The sequence below is a fragment of the Dama dama genome, chromosome 19, assembly GCF_033118175.1.
Source record: "Dama dama isolate Ldn47 chromosome 19, ASM3311817v1, whole genome shotgun sequence".
Lineage (NCBI taxonomy): Eukaryota > Metazoa > Chordata > Mammalia > Artiodactyla > Cervidae > Dama > Dama dama.
Window position 1 is genome coordinate 86,582,284 of NC_083699.1, and position 24,173 is coordinate 86,606,456.

At 39.4% G+C, this 24,173-nt stretch overlaps 1 protein-coding gene across 10 annotated transcripts in view; it reads left to right on the forward strand.

The window, feature by feature from the left end:
• The window catches only part of ARMC8 (armadillo repeat containing 8), a 103,529-nt gene that overhangs the window by 3,868 nt on the left and 75,488 nt on the right, over positions 1-24,173 (forward strand). For 9 of the 10 annotated variants that reach the window (XR_009697041.1, XM_061167673.1, XM_061167667.1 and 6 more), the window contains exon 2: positions 22,725-22,801. The exons of the other annotated variant lie outside the window; for it this stretch is intronic. Coding sequence is in view for 7 of the 9 variants with exons in the window: in XM_061167673.1 (XP_061023656.1) it covers positions 22,725-22,801 (77 nt within the window). In the remaining 2 variants the exon portion in view is untranslated. The remainder of the gene's footprint in view (positions 1-22,724; positions 22,802-24,173) is intronic. 10 annotated transcript variants of the gene reach the window in all.

Sequence of the window (24,173 nt, forward strand, 5' to 3'; positions counted from 1 at the left end):
CAATGCAAGAGACCTGGGTTCGATCCCCGGGTTGGAAAGATCCCCTGGAGAAGGGAAAGGATACCCACTGCAGTATTCTGGTCTGGAGAATTCCATGGGCTGTATAGTCCATAGGGTCATAAAGTGTCAGACGCGACTGAGTGACTGACTTTCACTTTATGGCAAAAAGCAAAGAAGAACTGAAGAGTTTCTTGATGAAAGTGAAAGAGGAGAGTGAAAAAGTTGGCTTAAAACTCAACATTCAAAAAACTTAAGATCATGGCATCTGGTCCCACCACTTCATGACAAATAGATGGGGAAACAATGGAAACAGTGACAAACTTTATTTTCTTGGGCTCCAAAATCACTGCAGATGGTGACTGCAGCCATGAAATTAATAGACATTTGTTCCTTGGAAGAAAAACTATGACCAACCGAGACAGCATATTAAAAAGCAGAGACATTACTTTGCCAACAAAGGTCGTCTAGTCAAAGCTATGGTTTTTCCAGTAGTCATGTATGGATGTGAGAGTTGGACTATAAAGAAAGCTGAGCACCAAAGAATTGATGCTTTTGAACTGTGGTGTTGGAGAAACTCCTGAGAGTCCTTTGGACAGCAAGGAGATCAAACCAGTCAATCCTAAAGGAAATCAGTCCTGAATTTTCATTGGAAGGACTGATGCTGAAGCTGAAACTCCAATACTTTGGCCACCTGATGCAAAGAACTGACCCACTGGAAAAGACCCTGATGCTGGGAAAGAGTGAAGGCAGCAAGAGAAGGGGGTGACAGAGAATGAGATGGTTGGATGGCATCGCTGAGTCAATGGACATGAGTTTGAGTAAACTCCGGGAGTTGGTGATGGACAGGGGAGCCTGGTGTGCTGCAGTCCACGGGGTTGTAAATAGTCGGACATGACTAAGTGAACTGAACTGAACTGATTCCAGGCAAAGGAAACTTGTGTTTCAGAGGTCCTGAGGCTTTTAGTAATTATTCTGTTTTATCTTCTTAGAGAGTAAAGTAATTCAGAGGTAAATGCTGGACCTTGCCTTCTTTTTAATCCAGCTACCCTTTATAGAGCTTCCTTGGTGGCTCAGATGGTGAAGAATCTGACGGCACTGCCGGACACCCAAGTTCGATCCTTGGGTAGGGAAGATCCCCTGGAGGAGGGCATGGCAACACACTCCACTATTCTTGCCTGGACAACCCCATGGACAGAGGAACCTGGTGGGCTACAGTCAATGTGGTGGCAAAGAGCCACCACACAACTGAGCCACTAACACACTTTCACTTTCTATAGCACTGTGTCTTCTGTATGCTAGATTCTCAATAAATATTTGATTGAACTGTTTATTTGGAGGAATTGGATGAAATCTCCAGGTGTCTTTCTTGGTCATGGCCATGACCACCCTATCCCTCTTTGGTTTGCATTTAGCATTACGACATCACTGTTTTCAACACCGTTTATACATTTCCCCAAACTTTTGGGTGGTTTTACACTGATTGCATTTTTTAAAGTTTTTATTTTGAGATAGCTACAGATTCACAGGAAGTTGCACAGATAGTAGAGAGAGATGGTTGTGTATACTCTGCCCAGCTCCCCCTTTGGTCACATTTTATTTAAGTGTTGTATAATATCAAAACCACATAACTGTTGTTGGTATAAATATGTATGTACTTCTGTATCATATTATCACATGTGTATATTTGTGTAACAACACAGTCAAGATCTCCCTCATGCTACTTCTTTATAGTCACACCTTCCTACTCCCCCACACCCAGTATCTCTAACCCTGGGCAACAATTAAACTCTTCTCCATCTCTGTGATTTTGTCATTTTTCTATAACGTTACTTAAGTGGAGTCATATGGCGTGTGACCTTTTGAGATTGTCTGTTGTCATTGAGTGTAATGCCCTGAAGATCCATCTAAGCTGTTGTGTATGTATCAATAGTTCCTTCCTTTTAATTGCTGAGTAGTATCCCATGATATGGATTTATAATATGGATATCTGAAAGATAGTTTGCTTAACTGTTCTATTAGAAATTTCGGTTGTTTGTAGTTTTTGGTTGTTAAAGCCTGCTATGAACAAACATGTACAGGCTTTTCTGTGGACATAACTTTTTGTATCTCTGAGATAAATGCCCAGTGGTGCAATTTTAGGTTGTGTGGTCAGTGTATGTTTAGTTCTTAAAGAAACTGACAAACTTTTCCAGAGTGACTATACCATTTTACATTCCCACCAGTAATATAGGAAAGATCCAGTTTCTTTGTGTGCTCACTAGCATTTGGCACATCATTAGTTTTTATTTTAGCTGTTGTAATAGATGTATAGTGATATCTCATCATGGTCTTTAATATACATTTCTGTAATGTCAAATATATTTTCATTACTTGCCATTCATATTTTATTGAAATATGAATAAAATATTGTAGTGAAGTATTTTTTCATGTTCTTTTGCCCACTTTCTAATTGGACTGTTTGGTTTTTGACTGTAGAGTTTTGAAAGTTCTTTGTATATTCTAGATATGAGTCCTTGGTCAGATAGGTGCTTCAGAAATATTTTCTCCCAGTGTGTAGCTTATCTTTGCATCCGCTTAGACATAGCTTATAAAATGAACTTTGATCTCAATTTCACACCAGAAATTAATTCAAAATGGATTATAGATTTAATTGTAAAATATAAAATAACACTTCTAGAATAAACAGAAAATTTCCAGAACCTTGGGTTTGGTAAAGAATTGTTAGATATAACATCAAAAGCATGATCTGTTTTTTTAAAAAATTGATAACTGGACTTAAAATGAAAATTTATGCTTTTTGAAAGACCCTGTTAAGAGGATGATTACACTGTGGTCACTTTGTAATGGTTTGAGAGACAAAATGATAAAATACCTTTGAATCATACTGTAGGCTGCATAGACAGCTAAGGCCTTCCTTACAATCTTTTTCCATTGCCATTATGCCTATTTGATAAGCAGCTATTTGACCTGTATAGGATATTCCAAATCTGGATATTCCTTGATTTTGTTCTGTTCCTGATGATTATAAACATTTGTTGGTCTAAAAGTGCATAGTGATTTGCTTTCTTACATGGACAACTGACAAGAGTTTTAAAAAGTTGTTCTTTTCTGTAAGTATGTAAGTATACCATCCTGTAAGTATGAATTTGGTCTCTTGGTTTTTAGCAGTAAATGCAAAGTAAAATCTCATAAGCACATTTAAAGTTTTTTCTTTGCTTACTCTACAAAACACCAGTGAGCGCAGGGTATGTCAGGAGTTGGTGCTAAAAGAAAACCAGTATGAACTTCCTAATCTTTAATGGGAATGTGTGAAGAACAGAAGATGCTCATTCTATGTTTTTGGACATCTTGCTATCTTTTTAAGGAAAGATTGCCACCTGAATTCAGACATCAAATGCTCAAGAAGTCATTTATGCTTTACCAAGAATTAGGTAGGGTCTTCCAGTTTCACTTGGAGATCTGGTCTTATTTCCTCCTATTCTCATCAAGAATTTTTAAAGTAGTGCCAAGAGCCAGGAATTTCAGTTACTTTGATTTTTAGCTTTTTGATTTCAACAGTTGTTTTGTAGTGCTGTGTATCGTGTTGGCTTCTAAGTAAAGGTGTGGAATTATTGACAACGGAGGATTTCTGTTATTTTCTGGAAATTGGAGAACAGCTACCCTCACTGAGCAGTAGTGCTGTGATCCTTAGGACTATTTAGATAGGAATGAAAAGTATTCCAAATAAGAGCTGTTTTGCAGAAACAGCTCCCACTTGTCACTTCAGTAAAAGAAAACTGTTTTGATCTCATTTCATAAACTCAGAAGAATAAAGAGTTAGCTGCATTCTCTGGTATAGTCATAAAAAAGTTATTGGGGGAGGGGAATGATGAGACAGAGTTGTGCTTTCTATTAAAAATGAAAAGTTCAGATTCCAGCCTGTAGAATCTGTTAACATTTGGAAGTCTTTACCACCTGCAAAATGATTACAGAATACACAATTCTTTTGTTTCAGGAAGAATTTATTAGGCTTTCAATAAGTTGTAAGACATGACTGATTGAATAAGGGGAATGAAGAAAAGGAAAGAGTCATAATCATGATCAAGTATGATTGGCAAGATTTTTAGCTTTATATCTAGGTGATATCCTCTACTGAGATGGTGAGGATTAGAAGCAGAACATGTTAGAGGAAAGTGAAAGTGAAAGCCACTCAGTTGTGTCCGACTCTTTGCGACCCCATAGACTATATAGTCCCTGGAATACTCCAGGCCAGAATACTGGAGTGGGTAGCTGTTCCCTTCTCCAGGGAATCTTCCCAACCCAGGAATCAAACCCACGTCTCCCACATTGCAGGCGAATTCTTTGCCAGCTGAGCCACCGGGAAAGCCCAGAAATACTGGAGTGGGTAGCCTATGCCTTTTCCAGTGGATCTTCCCGACCCAGGAATCGAACCAGGGTCTCCTGCATTGTAGGCAGATTCTTTACCAGCTGAGCTACCAGAGAAGCCTGTGTTAGAGGAATAAGGAAGGAAAATGAGTTTCATTTTGGACATGCAGCGTTTGAAGTGTTTTCTGGAAATTCATTTAGAGGTGTCCAATAGGCAGTTGGATATTCTGAAATGTTTTCCATAGCAGTTTTCTCCAGTCCTCTGTGGATATCAGCTAGGTGCCCTACAGTTTAGCCCAATTCTGATACTATTTACATGGAAATAGTATCAGATTCCACAGGTTAAGTCCTGCAAGACTGTCCCCGCTTCAGACAGCAGTTGCAAGTCCACATTGTTTTCCTGTCCTCTGACTGACCAGATATAAATCAAGGGATTGTACTATTCCCTTCTTGGATTCAGTTATTTGTCAGAATGGTTCACAAAACTCAGCAAAACACTTACTTCCGTTAACCAGTTTATTATAAAGGATAGATGAATAAATAGCCAGGTGAAGAAGTACATAGGTCAAGATCTAGAAAGGTCCCAAGTTCAGGAGCTTCTGTCCCTGTGGAACTGGGGTGCAAAATCTTCCTGGCCTGTGGATCCATTCACCTACCTGGAAATTCATTATGTTTTATTCAGGAATGTTTACAGAGCTTTAATCTCCAGCCTCCATCTCTTCCATTTCCCAGAGGTTGGTGAATGGGACTGAAAGTTCCAGCCCTCTAATCACTTGTTCTTTTTGGTAACCAGTCCCATCTTGAGGCTGTCTAGGGCCCCAGCCTGATCATTCATTAGCATAAGCCCTTGAAGGGTATTCCTTATGAATAAGTAAAGACACTCATATAATGCAGGAAATTTTTCAAGAGTTTTCAGAGCTTTGTGCCAGGAACTGGAAGAAAGACTGAATATACTGGGCTGACCCAAAAGTTCATTCAGGAATGGAAAATCGAATGAACTTTTTGGTTAACCCATTATTTATTAAGCTACAGGTATAAAGGTCTAGTGGGCTTTCCAGGTGGCACAGTGGTAAGGAATCCACCTGCCAGTGCAGGCGATGCAGGAGACACGGGTTTTGATCCCTGGGTCGGAAAGATTTCCTGGAGAAGAAAATGGCAACCAAGTCCAGTATTGCCGGGAGAATCCTGTGGACAGATGAACTTGGTGGGCTACAGTTCATGGGGTCACAAAGAGTTGGACACGATTGAGCATACATAAAGTTCTAGTGCTTAAACCTGGGGAGATGATTATTATTGGGAGTCATCAATACATTGATCTGTGGATCTTAGCCTTTTAAGTTTAAGAGGCTCAACACCATCTTCCCCAGAAAAACATGCATCTGCCTAAAGAATCACATAATTTCAAGAGGCTTATGAATTCCCTGAAACCCACACATAAATCTTGAGTTAACAGTTCCTATTCTTTATTCATTCCAGTCAGTCAGAAAAACATATCACAAAATTTAAAACTCATTTAAAATAATTTTAGAATGGTAAAAAATTATAACACAGGGTTTTAAAAGTCATGTAAGGTACCATATGGGAGACTTGGCTCTGAAGAACTATAATCTTTTGCCCAGAATATACCAGTGATCTTCCCCAAGGTGCACTGTATCTGCAGAAAGGACTTTGTTGTAGCAAATGGTGTAGCAGACCTGGGAGACAGAGTTAGATGAGAAATTTCAGTAGGACAAAGTAAGTTCTGGACTCAGGCAAAGTGGAATAGATTAAAGTTACAAGTGGCCCATGATATTGGCATAATAGTCACAGGCCTCAATGTGGATGATGGTCAGGCAGATCCTGAGTGGTACTATGATCGGAAAGTGAATGCAGCAGTTGCTGGAAGGGACAGACTGAGTATGGGTCAAGCACCATGGATAGCTCCAAGGCAAGGGTATTTACTACCTCTAAAACTCTGAAACAAATAAAGCCTTTTTTTTTTTTTTCTTTTTTAAATAAGGAGGCAGGTAGCCTGTCTGGACTGTGTCACCTCTGAGGTGTACCTTGAAAGATGGTACCTTGGATCTCTAAGTCATTACATGACTTTAGTCTTGAAGAATAATTCAAACTATTCTTATGGTCAAGGACGATATCACACCCATGTCTGAATAGCCTCACTCTGTTATGTCAGGATTGAGAAGTAGGCATTTCAATGCCCCCTAGTGAATTTCCTGGGCTATCTTAACATCTTATTTTATTTTATTTATTTATTTATTTTTCTTTAGTTACATCTCAATTTCTCTTTACTTAGTATCTCTCATATTAAGCTTCTATAGAACAAGCAAAAAGTGAGTGTGTGTCTAGTCCCTTAGTGATATCCAACTCTATGCGGCCCCATGAACAGTATAGCCCCACCAGGCTCCTCTGTCCATGGGATTTCCCAGGCAAGAATACTGGAATGAGTTGCCATTTCCTCCTCCATATCTTAACATTTTAGAAGGCGTCTAAATAAACCTTTGCCAACTCAGAGGATATCTCAATCTCTGTAAAACTCCTCACAACCCTTGTCACTCCAGTGAGAAGGTTCTTGCTCCCTTGAACTTCCAGATTCTCCTGTTTGGCACCATAAATCGTTACATGATTCATTTATTCTATCCAGAGGGATCTCTTCTTGGCCCTCAGTCATCAGACATTTTTGTCTACACTGAAGAGTAAATGAATAGAATTTAATAATGAGAAGGAATCTTAAAAATCATCTAGACTCAAATATATAAAGAAAGCTGAGTGCCAAAGAATTGATGCTTTTGAACTGTGGTGTTGGAGAAGACTCTTGAGAGTCTTTGGACTGCATGGAGATCCAGCCAGTTCATCCTAAAGGAAATCAGTCCTGAACATTAATTGGAAGGACTGATGCTGAAGCTGAAACTCCAGTACTTTGGCCGCCTGATGCAAAGAACTGACTCATTGGAAAAGACCCTGATGCTGGGAAAGATTGAAGGTGGGAGGAGAAGGGGACAACAGAGGATGAGATGGTTGGGTGGCATCACTGACTCAATGGACATGAGTTTGAGTAAGCTCCAGGAGTTAGTGATGGATAGGGAAACCTGGCGTACTGTAGTCCATGGGGTCACAGAGTTGGACATGACTGAGCAACTGAACTGAACTGAGACTCAAATAGCTGTTTGTAATTTGTACCATACTTTAAAAAGATAAACATTGCAGTACCTGATTAGAAAGAAGCATGCATATTAAATTGCTTCCAGTTCTTCAGACCACCTAAGCATATTCACAACATTTTGATACTATATGCAAGAGCTGTAATAATATTTTATTACATTAGAAACTCACTACAGAAAAAGTAGAGGCTGTTCTTTATATTTCTTTTTATATTTCTTTTAAACTCTCTTCTGATTTTCCTCTTGTGAAAAAAAATCCTCTCTGTGTGAGTAAAATTATGGAATCTTGGTGAGAAAGAAGCCTGCAGACAGTCTTTAGTTTGTCCTAGTTACTTTCTTATTGGGAAAAACTGAGAACCAGAGAGGTTGGCCTGTCCACTGTCATATACTATTATCTATAAAGTGTCAGAGTCAGGTTTCCAAACACATAATTAGAAAAATATTTTGTGTGCACGACCTTACATTTTAGTATTTTATTTTCAGACTTCCTGTGATTATTGACTGACTTACTACTTATCTTAAAATAAGTTCTTTTAATATGTAAAATCTGATTTTCAGTCTTAATCATTTACTAAGAATTCCAGCTGCCTCTTATCCAAGTAGGTTAAGTTAAAAATTACATATTTAAGTATTTTCATGATTGCATTTATGAGATTGAAACAGATTATGTTCTAGGAATTTTGGCTGTCATAAGTGTGTTATATTCTATGTGGATGGGATCTGGCCAGACTCAAGTGCCATTTTATAAACTTTGAAAGTTGCTAGAGACTGCAGAAAAGAAGGGCTTTGGTGAATTTTGGGAGGGAGGATGCTTCAAACCTCTAGAATCACCAAAGAATGAATCCCATGATTTTTTAAAAAGTAAAGATAAAAGTAGTTTAAAAAATACTATGTGATAGGTCTGCAAAAACTGAATGAGAATCTGATTGAGTCCTAATCAGGCTAAAAGTTTACTAGAATACAGAAAAGTAAAGAAAAACCAAAATAGCTACAAAATTTTGAATTTACTTAGGCATTTTCTTCTAATTTTTATTCCTTTTGGAGGCAGGTGGGAATTTTTTAATATACAGGAGTGTATGATAGCTGCAAGGAAAAGGTCAGTCTTTGTTGATTAGAGCTGAAACTCCAATACTTTGGCCACCTGATTCGAAGAACTGACTCATTTGAAAAGACCCTGATGCTGGGAAAGATTGAAGGCGGGAAGAGAAGGGAACGACAGAGGATGAGATGGTTGGATGGTTTCACCAACTCAATGGACATGAGTTTGAGTAAACTCTGGGAGTTGGTGAAAGACAGGGAGGCCTGGTGTGCTGCAGTCCATGGGGTCGCAAAGAGTCGGACATGACTGAGCGACAGAACTGAACTGTTGATATTATCCTTTTTTGTATTGTTCCAGAGAGAGGTAGATTTTACCCCGTCAATATTAGGGAAAAAAATTCTCCAGCTGTTAGTTTTCTTTAATGGTAAAATTAACTCTATGGCAGAGAAATATAGTGTCATTAGAACTCTTCAAGTAGCAATGAGGCAGTATTTAGGATATTGTGACTTTATCTCACCAGAACACAGTCAGAACATGGGGAAGGGGTGGCATATGATTTGATAGTAAAGCACAGTTGAGTAAAATTTCAAAGTACCAGATTTCTGATGTTCTGGATTGTGACAGCCCGAATCTCTTTAGTGACAATATACAAACACATCAGGGACTTCCCAGGTGGTGGTAGTGGTAAAGAACCCACCTGCCAATGCAGGAGACCTAAGAGACACTGGTTCGATCCCTGGGATTGGGAAGATCCCCTGGGGGAGGGCATGGCAACCCACTCCAGGATTCTCCCCTGGAGAATCCCATGGACAGACGAGCCTGGCTGGCTACAGTCCATAGGGTCGCAAAGAGTCGGACATGAGTGAAGGGACTTAGCACACATTCGTGCACAAATACATCAAGTGTTCTTGGACTTCAAAATGAATAATTGTGAATCTGTGACTGATCTAAGCAGTACAGTTATTTGGGAGTTCAGAAAATTGGGAAGCATTTGTTTGGACTGAGTTTTGGAGACATCAGAAAATCATATCTTGGCTTTAAATTGGGATGGAGAAGAGGTTCTGAAGCTTGCAGTTGACTGGAGTGTTAAGAGCTGTTTCATTTAGTGGTTCTCAACCCTACCAGACTCCATACCCTCTTCTTAAAACATATTTAGAAGCACCTCTTTGGCAGTCCTGAAGTGAAATTCATTGGTAACTGTTCTCACGTGTAAATTTTTAAGGGTTGGCATGATGCCTCAGCTGTGTTAAGGGAGAAAGAGTAGGAAACTATGCCATTTAAATGAGTAAATACTCAGGTCCTGGAAAGAAGTAATAAAGTAGTGCTGTGCTGTGCTTAGTCATGTCTGACTCTTTGCGACCCCATAGACTGTAGCCCACCAGGCTCCTCTGTCCATTGGGATTCTCCAGGCAAGAATACTAGAGAGGGTTGCCATGTCCTCCTTCAGAGGATCTTCCCAACCCAGGGATTGAACGCAGGTCTCCCACATTGCAGCCAGATTCTTTACTGTCTGAACCACCAGGGAAGCCCAAGAACACTGGAGCAGGTGGCCTGTCCCTTCTCCGGGGGAACTTCCTGGTCTGGGAATCTAGCTGGGGTCTCCTGCATTGCAGGTGGATTTTTTACAAGCTGAGCTACCCAGGAAGCCCAATAAAGTAGTGATATATTTGCACGTAAGGTTAGTTTAGCTATAAATATGACTGCTGTATGACAGATTGATATAGGTATGGTGTGTATATATGGTAGGTATAGGTATATATGTTACTTAAATATAATAAATGATATTAACTTTGATGACTTTCTGAAACAAAAGGTACTTTTGGTAAAGTACCTAATAAGACAAAGTTCAAGTCCAGCCTTTTCTATATTCTTTTGGGAATTGCATTTTTGGAAAATGTTATAGTAAAATGATGCTGAACATATATTGTGTTTATATGTAAAATGGAGTTAGAGTCTAGGCTCAGGATATTAAAATAAAGTTTATTTTGCTACATGACTCTATAATGGAAAGACTTTTGGAATGTGGGCCTGTTGTCCCACTCACAGGACATGTAGCGCCCTTGGTCCTTGCCCACTAGATATTAGTAGCATCTGCTGTCGTTTTGACAGTCCCAAATCACTTCCATAGATTTACAGAACGTATTTTAGGCAGTAGTGCTGTCCCTGTTGAGAACCACTGAGATGCTGAGGGTATGGGGTTCTCTGGTGATGCATGTGTATTAGTATGCCTCCCTCTTTCTCTTCTGCACTCTTCCCTCCCCCCAGCTTGTGCAGTGTATAGTATAAGGAGGTGGAAAGAAAATGTGCTGTTAAACATTTCCCCCCATAGAATGTTTAGCCCTCTAATATCCTGCATCATTTATTTATTATGTTTATTGCTTTTTATCATTCTCCCCTTGCTGAAATGTCAGTTCAGCAAAGGTGGACATTTTTTGGTCATTGCCTAGGCTGTATCGTTGTTTAACTCTTTGTTGACTGAATTAAAGAGTACAACTTTAGCTTTGTTTTGTATTCCCAAGTGTATACTATACTCACTGTAGTACTAAATTGCATTTCTCAAACACACCAGATTGCTTCAGAACTCTTTTGCATGTGCTATACTCTCTACCTCGAGTCCTTGTCTTTTTTCCTTCCCTTTTCACCTAACAGAATAATATTAGTCTTTCAGATTAATCATCCTGCTGCTTAGATACCGTCTCCCATTCCACCTCTAACTTCTGTACTTCAGTTAATTATATCTTCAACTTTCTTTTTATTTTGTGTTCATTTTTATAGTTACAATTATCCTGTGGTAGAATAACTGTAACTTACTTACCCGTTTCCTTTCTGTGTTGTGAATGCCTTGAGGGTAAGGGACTGTATCTTATCTCTATTATCAGCACCTAGTAAATTAAAGATATTTACATGTTGAATTTCAGCATGAAATAGTTTTTAAATGAATCTTTGTAGAGCTCAGACCTTCTATTTTTGGGGTTGTATTCCTTTCATCTCTCCCTTAAACCAAGGTTTTCCCTGACCATGCTGAATGATCAACATTATGAACAATTTTATCTGGAAGTTCCTAGTAGTTTGTGGAATAATTGACATACTAAATTTTGATTGGCAATAACCAGTTTAAAATTCATTTCTCAGGGGTCAGAATTCCCCATTGAGAATTAGAATATTTTAGTTTCTAAAGAACACATGAATTAAATGAGAAAATGGATATGAAAATGCTTTGTAAACTATAACTTGCTAAACAAGTGTCAGGTATTATAAAAATATTTGTATTCTATCTACCTTTTCTTTCTGGGTTGTTCTATGGGAACGAGAACACTAGAGATGGTTCCTCCTTGGAGCTTCCCGGGTGGTCCCGTGGTTAAGACTGCAGCGTGTGCAGGTTTGGTTTCTGTTCAGGGAACTAAGATCCTGCATGCTGTGCACTGTGGCCAAAAAAAGAGAAAGGTTACTCCTTGACCTATGTATTGATGTTCTTAACTGTGATCAAATATTTTCTGAGTCTTTTGTTATACCTGCAGTTATAATGAAAGTTAGTAATAAAAAGTACACTAATGATTACTTTTAATGATTCTTTTCTACATTTTTAAATTTTTAAAAAATTTCAAGTAATGAAAGGTTAGAGTTTTAAGTCCAGCACTCGAATGCGTATTTATTTCTTACTAAGTGCTTAGTTTGCTCTGAGAATAAGGCTGTTATCAGGTGAGGACCGCTATCTGTCTAAACGTGCTGTGCTTGGTCACTCAGTCGTGTCTCACTCTTTGAGACCCCGTGGATTGTAGCCTGCTAGGCTCCTCTGTCCATGGGGATTCTCCAGGCAAGAATACTGGAATGGGTTACCGTGCCCTCCTGCAGGGGATTTTCCCAGCCCAGGAATTGAACCCAGGTCTCCCACATTGCAGGCGGATTCTTTACATCTGAGCCACCAGGGAAGTCCATCTATCTGAATAATTAAGCTTTAACCATGAATATGAATATAAATACCTGAGAAGAGCATTTGTTACACTTGAAAAAATTATATTTTTTTGTACAAAAATAGAACTTTCCTGAAATCAGTATTTGTATGGATCATTTACAGGGGTTTTTCCTGTAATACATACAAATGTATTATCTCATTTGCTCCATACTCTGAACTATGTGGTGACATCACCATTTTATACTTGAAGACAACAGTCTCAAAATTTTGTTTTTGCCCTGAGTCATGACGTAGTAGAACTAAGTTTCAAACCCATCTTCTAATGCCAAATCATGTGTTCTTTTCTACCATTCAATGCCTGAATATGGTAGAAATAAAGAACATACTATTTTAATGAAATATACATAGAACAATATTTTAATTAAATGAATTTGTTTGATATTTTCTTATTAACACTTAAACTCACACTGTTCGTTGTCTAATAAACCCATTGCTTCATTTCAGGTTTTAAAACTTCAGTTGAACACATATGCTTCTAATCTTTGAGTTAAATCCTGTTCAAGTCTAGGACTTAGTAATTTAGTATTCAAGACCTTTCCCAAAGAATTTTTTTTCCCCCAAAAGTTAGGGTTTTATTCACCCCAGCCATGGGTAGTTTATTCAGAAGGGCAAGTAGAGAATGTTCTAGTGTGCCTTTTCAGCATATCTGACCAGTTTTCTGAGCTATCATTAAGTTTTTCCTCTTTTGTGCTACTAAAGAGGAATAAAAGGTAGGGTGAGCATATAGCCTGGTTTGTCCCCAACACTCTTCATTTATGTGTTATCTGTGACAAGTATTAATAGTGCTCGCTTTCAGTCCTAAAATTATCCTGGTTTGGATGATAAATTTGAAGGTCTATTCATTGTCTGTGTATTGTTATATAACAAATTACCCTAAAACTTATCTGCTTAAAACATTTGTTATCTCAGTTTCTGTAGGTCAGGATTCAGATGTGGTTTAGCTCGTGAGGCTGCAGTCAGGGTGTCGACAGGAGCACCTCTTCTCACCTGAAGACTGAGTTGAAGGGGCATGCACTTCCAAGCTCACTCCCAGGGTTTTTGGCAGGATTTAGTTCCACATGGGCTGTTGAACTGAGGGCCTCAATTCCTTGCTGGCTCTTGGCCAGGGGCTCCCCTTAGTTCCATGCCATGTGGATCTCTCCATGGGGCAGCTTACAACATGGCAGCTGGCTTTTGACAGAGGGAGGGACAGACAGACACAGACATGGACACAGAGAGAGGGAGAGCTCTGCAATGACATTATATCACCTCTGCTGCTTTCTTGCTAGAATCAAGTCACTATGACCAGTCTTCACTCAAGGGGAGACATCACACAGGACTTGAATACGAGAAGATGGGGATCACTGGGGCCATCTCAGAGACTGCCTATCATGAATTAAAGGGAAATTGCTTCCACATAATAGTTCTCCACAGTGGAATGCAACTTGTTATTTGTTTCTGGCTTCCTTCAAAAAGAAATTTGCTTCAAGTGTCTCATCTTTCTTTAATGTTTATTACCTGTTCATACATATGTACATTCAGCTCTACTCAGAATTAACGCTAATTCACAGATTTGGCATATATAAACTTTCTGCTTGAAGGGATCTGTGTACATATTCACATAATTTGGAGGGGTGCTATTAAGCATAGAAATGGAACAGGTTTTTAATACATACATTTGCGGTGGCTTCTGGAGCTTTGAATGGGTAAAAGGAGTTTAGAGCTGGGTTTTGAGGGCTAACTAGGTCATTTGTTTGAAGCCTTGTGCCAAAAGGCAGAGGTCATAGTGTGACCCTGGCTAGCATTGCTTTCCTTCATGGGCACAGACTGTACCCTGAGCTTCAGCTGGCTCCTTGGCACATCCGCTCTCTTGGTTGGGAGGATGGAGGATCACTGTGTACAATTCCTTCCAGCTCCTGAAAGCTATAACTATAGTTGAAAGGGTATTGGTGTTTTGAAGTGAGCGTGAAGCCACTTCTTGAGAGGACAGATCATTGGAAACTCTCCTAGCCTTTTGGCCTCTATGAGCAGGATGGAGGAAGGAACTCTAGTGCTTTTCATATTTCAGGAGTAAATAAATGCCCAGATGAAACTGTCCGTCACCAAAATCCACAGTTGCTGGCAAGAATGAAAGGGCCCCCAAGTTCTCTTCACCCCTGCCTACCCCAGTATCACAGCCTCACTCGTCCTCATCGAGATTAAACTCTTATTCTCTGTTTACATTAACCTGCACGTGAAGCCCAGGACTCTAGGGTCCTTCCTCTTGCCCATGTGTCTCTGTCCATTTACTTTTCTAGCCAGATTCCTTGCCTCTTCTTTCATGGGATATCCTTCTTTCATGGGATTTCCCTTATCCTTAGCCTCTTCTCTAAACATTTCCCTCATCTTTCTGTTTAGACTGAAACTGAGCTTTTCACTTGTTGACATCCCTTTCCTCAGTTTTCTCCTGCAGTCTTCTCAGCTAGTGGCTCTTTTCCTTCCCATGCGCCTCATATCTCTAGGAGGTACAGGAGAGAATTGTTCCCATGGCTCTTTTCAGACCCCTCTCTTCCCTTTTTCCAAACATTCCAGCTCTGACTATCATCAGACTCTACCTTGTTGTAGTCATTGCTAGATCCCCTGGCTTCCCAGGTGGCACAGTGCTAAAGAATCCTCCTGCCCATGTAGGAGACACAGGGGATGTGGGTTTCATCCCTGGGTTGGGAAGATCCCCTGGAGAAGGGAATGGCTACCCACTCCAGTATTCTTGCCTGGAAAATTCCATGGACAGAGGAGCCTGGTGGGCTACAGGTCATGGGGTTGCAAAGAGTCGGACACGACTGAGGGACTGAGCATGAGCATAGATCCTCTGGATCATTCCCCCTCATTTCTTTTAAGATTTGAGCTCCTAGCTCATGATCCCTTTTTCCCTAACACTATTTCTGTGGTAATTTATGCAAATTTCACTAACTATATAGACAATTTTTCTAAAATTCTAGACTTCTCCAGTGATCATATCCTCTGTCCTACCTTGAGGTATTGTCCTCATGGTTTTTTCCTAGACCTTGACTTTCATATGATAACTAAATCACTTCACTAACTAAAATCCCTTCATAATCTCAATTTTTCACATCCTGGCCACCACCTTCTGTCCTCCGTAACCATTCCTCCTACTACCCAAACACCTGCAACCCTTCTTCAATTGCCTTGTTACCTGCATTCTATTAATTCTCCCACTTTTTCACTGGTCTTCAGTAGGCCTGTCATAATCACAACCTTGCGTATACTCTCAACTCAGCTGACCTTTTCCTCTGGCTTTGTCATCCTTGCCTGGTGAAATTCCAGCTCTGGTTAAACCCAGCTCTCTTATTCATGCCTACTTCTGTATATTTAAATGTAGTTGGAGAAAAACACAGCCATGCTCACTGGTCTCACTTTAAATTCATAATCATGAGCCTCAGGAAGGTTAAGTGCTGCCTGGCAGCGCTGATACATTTTCTGGCCCATACAGTGTCTTATTCTTGTCTCTCTTCACCCACCCTCACATCCATCCCTGCCATTTTAACTTCAAAAAAATAGAGATAATCGGAGAGAATGTCCACACGCTTCACCACCATGTCCACCTCGTTAGTGGCCTCTGGCTATTGTACTTCCCATGCTCCACTCAGTCAGTAAATCCACTTTCTTCTCAGTTATTCATGAACATTGTTCCAGAAGTTCTCCCCCTACCCCAATGCAACATGTTTTTCTTTATATCAAAAAATTCCCTCAATGAATAAATGTGCTTTAATTTATTCCATCTTAAAAAAAAAAAAAACTCCTGACTTCACCTCTCTAACTACTTCTTTCTTCTCTCTCCGTTACAGTGAAACTCCTTGAAAGAGTTGTCTGTGTTTACTTTCTCTAATTCCTCTTTATCCAGTCTCTCTTAACCCTCCCTAAGCAAGCTTTGGCCCTACTACTCTGCACATACTGTTGTTGTCAAGATCACTGATGATCTCCATGTTCCTGAATCCAACTTTTGTTATTGTTGTTCAGTTACCCAGTCGTGTCTGACTCTTTGCTACCCCATGGACTGCAGCACGCCAGGTTTCCCTGTCCCTCACCATCTCCCGAAGTTTGCCCAAGTTCATGTCCATTGCATCAGAGATGCCATCCAGCCATCTCATCTTCGGATGCCCTCTCCTTCTTCTGCCCTCAGTCTTTCCCAGCATCAGGGACTTTTCCAGTGAGTCAGATGTTTGCATCAGGTGACCGGAATACTGGAGCTTCAGCTTCAGCATCAGTCCTTTCAATGAGTATTCAGGGTTGATTTCACTTAAAGATTGACTGGTTTGATCTCCTTCTTGTCCAAGGGACTCTCAGGAGTCTTCTCCAGCACCAGAGTCAAAGGCACTGATTCTTTGGCGCTCTGCCTTCTTCCCAGTCCAGCTCTCACAACTGTATGTGACCACTGGGAAGATCATAGCCTTGATTATACAGACCTTTGTCAGCAGAGTAATGTCTCTGTTTTTCAATGCATTGTCTAGGTTTGTCATAACTTCCCTGCCGAGAAGCAATCATCTCTAATTTCATGGCTGCAGTCACCATCTGCAGTGATTTTAGAGCCCGAAAGAGGAAATCTGTCACTATTTTCTACCTTTTCCCCTTCTATTTGCCATGAAGTAATGGGGCCAGATGCCATGATCTTAGTTTTTTTAATATTTAGTTTTAAGCAGACTCTTTCACTCTCCTCCTTCACCCTTATCAAGAGGCTTTTTAGTTCCTCTTCGCTTTCTGCCATTTCTGCATATCTGAGGTTATTGATGTTTCTCCCGCGTATCTCGATTCCAGCTTGTAACTCATCCAGCCTGGCATGTCTCATGATGTATTTAGCATATAGGTTAAATAAACAGGGTGACATCGGACAGCCTTGTTGTACTCCTTTCTCAGTCCTGAACCAATCAGTTGTTCTATAGAGTTCTAACTGTTGCTTCTTGACCCACTTACAGGTTTCTCAGGAGACAGGTAAGATGGTCTGGCATTCCCATCTCTTTAAGAGCTTTCTGAAGTTTGTTACGATCCACATAGTCAAAGGCTTTGGCATCGTTGATGAAACAGGTAGATGTTTTTCTGGAATTCCCTTGCTTTCTCTATGATCCAGCGAGTATTGGCAATTGATCTCTGGTTCCTCTTCCTTTTCTAAACCCAGCTTGGACATCTGGAGGTTCTTGGTTCGCACAGTGCTGCAGCCTAGCATGCAGTATTTTCAGCATGACCTTACTAGCATGGGAAATGAGTGCAATTGTTCAATGGTCAGCACATTGTTTAGTACTACTCTTCTTGGGATTTAGGATGATGATTGACCTTTTCCAGTCCTGTGACCACTGTTGGGTCTTCCAGATTCACTGACATTGAGTGCAACACTTTGATAACATCATCCTTTAGGGTTTTGAATAGCTCTAATGGAATTCATCACATCCACTAGCTTTATTAACAGCAGTGCCCATTTGACTTCACACTCCTGGATGTCTGGCTCTGGGTGACTAACCACACCGTCCTAGTTATCTGGTTCAGTAAGATTTTATTTTTTTGTACAGTTCTGTGTATTCTTACCATCTCTTCTTGATCTCTTCAGCATCTACCAGGTCTCTACTGTTTCTGTCCTTTATTGTGCCCATCTCTGGGCAAAATGTTCCCTTGATATCTCCAGTTTTCCTGAAGAGATCTCTAGTCTCTCCCCTTCTGTTGTTTTCCTCTGTTTTTATGCACTGTTCTTTGAAGAAGGCCTTCTTGTCTTTCATTGTTATTCTTTGGAATTCTGCATTTAGTTGGATGTACCTTTCCCTTTCTCCCTTGCTCTTTGCATCTCCTCTTTCTTCAGCTATTTGTAAAACCTCCTGAGATGATCACTTTGCCTTCTTGCTTTTCTTTTTCTTTGTGATGGTTTTGTTCACTGCCTCCTGTACAATATTATGAACCTCCATCCATAGTTCTTCAGGCACACTGTTTACTAGATCTAATCCCTTGAATCTATTTGTCTCCTCCACTGCATATTCATAGGGGATTTGATTTAAGTTGTATCTGGCTGGCCTAGTGGTTTTCCCCACTGTCTTTAAGTTTAAGCCTGAGTCTTGCTATGAGAAGCTGATGATCTGAGCCACAGTCAGCTCATCAATCCAACGTTTAGGTCTTAGTTATTATCTTATGCTACACATCCATGGCATTTGGCATAATTGATTACTCCCTTCTTAAAACATTACCTTATCTGGCTTCTTCGACTTCTTCCCGTCACACTGGCTGCTTGTTCAGGTGCTTCAGAATTCAGTCGTCTGGCTCTGTCTTATCCTAAGTGAACTTATCCTGTTTATGCTACTCCTGTTTATACTCATCTCCCTAACTTGTATCTCCCACTTATAGGTCTCTCCTAACCTCTCGACATCTGTTCAGCTGTAACTTGACATTCTCACTTGGAAGGCTAATGAAATTTTCAGTCCTAACAAAAACTGAACTTTTGATCTCTCACTCAGAGTTGCATCTCCCACAGTCTTCCCCATCTCAGTACTGGCAGCTCCGTCTTTCCGGCTGCTCAGGCAGAAACTTTTAAGTATTATCCTTGGCTCCTCTATTCTTTCACATCCCTCATCTATTCCAACAGCATATCCAATTTGATAGTCATTTCAACTTTAACATTTATCTGGAATCTGAGTGACTCTTACTACCTCCAAAACTCTTGCCCCAGTCCAGGCTTCCTTCATCTCTCTGAAGGAAGAGATCTTTCTGATTATTGAAACAGTCTCCTACCTAGTCTCCTTGCTTTGTTCCCTAGCCCACTCCACATATTTGTGTGTTTCTATAATTGCAACTAGAGCATTCTTTTAAAGCAAGTCAGTTCATGTCTAATGGCTTCCCAACTCACACCATAAAAATAAAAATTCTTACAATGACTAACAAGACTCTATACCAATGTTTTCCAGTGTAAAAATAATGCAAGGATGTACATAGTTTAAAATTTTCTAGCAACCATGCTGTAAAAGTAAAAAGAAAACAGATGAAGTTAATTTTAATGTTAAATCTAATTTAAACCTATATAAGAATATTATTTGAATATGCAATTAATGTAGGAAATTGTTAATGAAATTGTTTACTTTTTTATATCAAGTCTTCAAAAATCTGGTATGTATTTTACACAATTTTGATGCCAAATTTTGGTTGGAAATACTTGATTTGTATTTTGCTTGGAAATATGATTGGTATTTAGGTTTCATGAAATTTACAGTTGAATGTAGATTTACATACCCAAGTATTTCTAAACAGTCTTAAAAGTTTTCTAATAATTGAATTCAGCATTGATTTTTAAATATTTAATTTTAATTAATTAAAATTTTAAAAAAATTAATTCAATTTCTAGCCACATTTCAAATGTCCAATAGCCATATGAGGCTAGTGGCTATCATATTGGACATCGCAGCTCTTTACCATCTGGCCCCTCTTCTCTGAACTCATCTCCTACTGTTTTCTCCTTTGCTCATTCTGCTCCAGCTGTCACAGCCTCCTGTTCTTTGATCCCCTCAGACACTTCCCATTTCAGAGCCTTTGCATTTGTTGTTCTCTTTGCTTAACAAGCTTTGCTCCCAGATAGCTGCATGACTTACTCCTTGACCTTTTTAAACTCTTTGCTCAAGTGTCACTTTTTCTCTGAGTGCCTATTTAGTATCTGTACCAATTGCCTTCTCTCTCAAAGTCTTTTATTTTCAGACTGCCCTTTTTAAAAAAAAAAAAAAAAAAAAATATATATGTATTTTTATTTATTTATTTATTTGGCTATGCAGGGTCTTAGTTGTGGCATGTGGGATCTAGTTCCCCAACCAGGGATCAAACCCAGGGTCCCAGCACTGAGAGAGCTCAAGAGTCTTAGCCACTGGACCACCAACGGAGTCCCTCCAGGCTGCCTTTTGAAAGATGAGAGAAGAGGGCTGAAAGTGGAGAGATGGCCTGATGTACAAAGGAAAGCAGAGAAATATGAGAAATGTCCCGTACAAACAACTAAATGAATATGTTAAGCAGAAGCATAGAGTAAAATCACTTTGAACAACTGACTATATCCTCTCAGCTTGCTATTATGTAGGCAGCTCAGAGGATCCATTTTTGTACTTGATGACTGACCCCTTTATAGGTGTAAGCTCTATACAATTCCGCCTTAACTTCCTCTTGTATCTCTTTGACACCTAGCATAGAACTTTGACCCAAAGGCAATCTAATGTTTCAGTTATTGGCTACCTGTTGGTTAACTTTTTCTGCTTTATAGTCTGCCCTTGCCTTTCTACCCTCTGCCCTTCTTTTTCAGTGCCAGCAACTGGTATTCTTGCTGATGGTATTTGTGTGTTGGTTTCACTTGCCTTATGGCTGTGGTTGTGACCCTGATTTTCTCCTTATCTATTCTTGTGCACTCTTACTCATCTTCTAAAATCAACTTCTCTAAGAAGTCTTCACTGATTCTCCCAGTTTGTTAATACTCTCCTAAGTGCTACCTTTATGTGTGTATACTTCTGTTTTATATTCTAATAGGGAATATAAACATGTAAGCATAGTTACAATAGAATATGAATTCTCGAAGGGAGAGACTGTACCTTTTTTTTTTAACTTTAACACTTTCCTCAGTATCTTGCATATCTTATTAATAGACAGGCAGTGCTTATTAAATGAATGTACAGAGAAGCAGTACAAAGAAGTAGACTTGCTGTTAATGGGAGAAATTTATTTAAAATATAGGTTTTAAAGCCAAATACCTTCTTAAAAACCACACTGAGAGGCAAGAGACATAGAGCTGTGGAAGAGTGTGTGGAGACAAACTGATCAGAGATCAGTCCTTACATAGCAGGGAATCTTAAGAGTCTGAAGTTCTCAGATGGACTTAGCGTTGTTGGAAAGCCAAGAAAGCACATGTGCTCAGATGAAGTGAGGAGACGTATCTCTATTATGGGAATGTTGTTTTCAGTTTTATCCTGGATTTTGCTCTAGAGTATATTATTTTGAGGAAACCCACCCGTTAACAAGTACTTTATGTTACCTATTAGGCATACGAATTTTCATCAGTTTGTCTTATTTGCTGCCAGTTTGTTCTTTATAAATGGAGTATGTATTAAAAATAGGTATTTGAGTTGCCTACAAGGATTTTTTTTTGCAAACCCATAATATGAAAATACACTTTGATTTTAGCTTCACTATATATTGTCTGAAATTTTTTCCAGAGTTATTTTTGGAGACTCAGAATTTTAAGCTGACACTGTGTCTTGGCAGTTAACTCTTTTCTGATCAGGGATTCTGGGTAAACTGGAAAAGTATTTCCTCTCTATAAAAATTTATTGCTAATGGTTGATAGTATATGAGCAGCATATTCCAGCAGGCATCAGAAAGAAACAGCAAGGGATAAAAGTTCTTTCTCTCTGGTTCTTAAACATATGTTCTTTGTTTTAAATAATGTTAAGCATTGAAAACTAAATATAAAAATAAGTATGCCCCCAAGTAAGTATTACAGGAAATAACATAATAGAGCAAACCCCAAAATACAAATGAAAGGAGGTAAGTGTCTCCCTTGTTCTTCATATTCTAATTCCTCCCTCTTCTGGTCAGCTTTAGCCAATTCAGACTGGGTAACTCTTTTGGACTTGATAAATCACCCTAATTTTTAATTTTTTTTTTCCTCACAGAAGGTGTGACAACTCCTTTATATTAGTTTTTATTTTTTACATATGTCTGCTTCTTAGCAGTAGAGCTTCTCTGTGTCACTCTGAGGGTCTTCCTCTTGTACTGAGACTACCCTTCATAAACTGTTCATGAAGTCCTTTTCCATTTTTCCTTGCTGAGATCAGATTTTCCCTCCCTTTAGTGGATATAAACAGAAACAACATCCGGATCTTTTTTTCATATGTAGGTGACATCCAGCACTTAATTAAGAAACTTAGCTTGCTTCTTAATACTTAGGCCCAGTTCTGTTGGCAAAGCTTGCAGTGCTCACCACAAAGGTCCCACTGTCTAGTTATGTTAGAGCGAACCGGGTATCTATTTCTTGCTCATCTTATTTTTTATCTTGTCACAAGATTTTCTCAGATTGATTTAATATGATAAGTATATATAAAAATTTGAATGCTTCTGCTTTAAGTTAGATTATATAGCTATTTGATGTTATAGGTGATACTGTGAATTTGTGACTTGCATGGCTTCAGATGTCATAATTTTTCCCCCCACTTTCTAGGAAGTAACAGCTAGCAGTCGCCACTATGTTGACAGGCTATTTGACCCTGATCCCCAGAAAGTTCTACAAGGTGTCATGTAAGTAGTATGTATTTAAGAGTCTATCAAAAAATCTTGTTTGTTTTATGTTTGAATCTGTTAAGTATTATAATTCTGAAAATGCAGGGTTATAACTTTTCTGTTTTGGAAAGACCCGTTGACATTCATGACTTTAATATGATCCTGTAAAGAATTGTCTGTTGGGTAGTTAACTGACATGGTTAGCTTCATTTTTTGTAGAATACTTGCTTTACGTTTTTAAAAATGTTTAGTTTGGAGAAGGCTTTTGTTACTTTACTATCCAGTAAAAGCAAGAGAGTAAAATTGGTGATTTTTTATCATTTGAAAAGGGTGGGAGAATAGGTCATGGGGGTTAGAGGTGGTTTGGTTTTGTTTTTGGTTAACTCATTGATGGTCTCTAAGGTTTGGATTTCCTAGTGATGTTTTAAATATCAGGATTTAGAAAGCAGTCATTAGAAAATTTAAGTAAACTCTTGATAACCTTAATGTCCTTCTTTTCTCCAGAATTGCCTCATGTTTAAAGAGAGGAAACGTTTTTAAGCAACATATCTGAGGTGATTATACTTAAAAATAGTTAAGTGGTACAAGTGCAGTAAGATTGCAAGTGATTGAAAGAATTCTCTCTTCTAAGAGCAGGTTTTTATGCTCTTGTCACATTACTTCTAAGAAAGAAAAAAGTGAAAGTGAAAGTCGCTGAGTCCTGTCTGACTCTTTGCAACCCCATGGACCCTGTAGTCCATGGAATTCTCCAGGCCAGAATACTGGAGTGGGTAGCCTTTCCCTTCTCCAGAGATTCTTCCCAACCCAGGGATCAAACCCAGGTCTCTTGCATTGAAGGTCTAGCCTAAGACCTTGGGTTGGGAAACACAGAGCACCCACAGGGGTGAGCTGTGTCCTGGGGAAGGAGGACCCCAAAAATATCAGGATGAGATATATTTGGGATAGCAGTGAGGGCACTCATTTGTCCCTTTCTTCTTCTTACCCTGTTAGTGTTATCAGCAAGATAGCATCTTTAGCTTAACTCTTGCTCAACGGCTAGGATACTTTGTTTATGGAAGTTTCTATGGATCGTAATTCTTATTCAATGCTCACCCCCCCCCCCCCCACCACTTTCCAAAAAACAAAAGGGCTCTATATAAGGGATATCTTGAGCCGGGGGTTGGGGGGGGGCGGTTATTTCTAAAGTAGAGGCAAGATAAACAAGCAAGGCTGCTTAACTATTCAAACTGAGCTAGAAGGAAAGGTGAGGAGGAGCTGAATGGAGACCCACGTGGGATATTTGACACCTTCTTTTCATGTCTTCTCAGTTTACAGAGACAGGAGATGATAGTTCTTGTTTTCTCATTATGTTAACTTTGCCTTTATCTTCTTAACTAGGCTAGGAGACTTT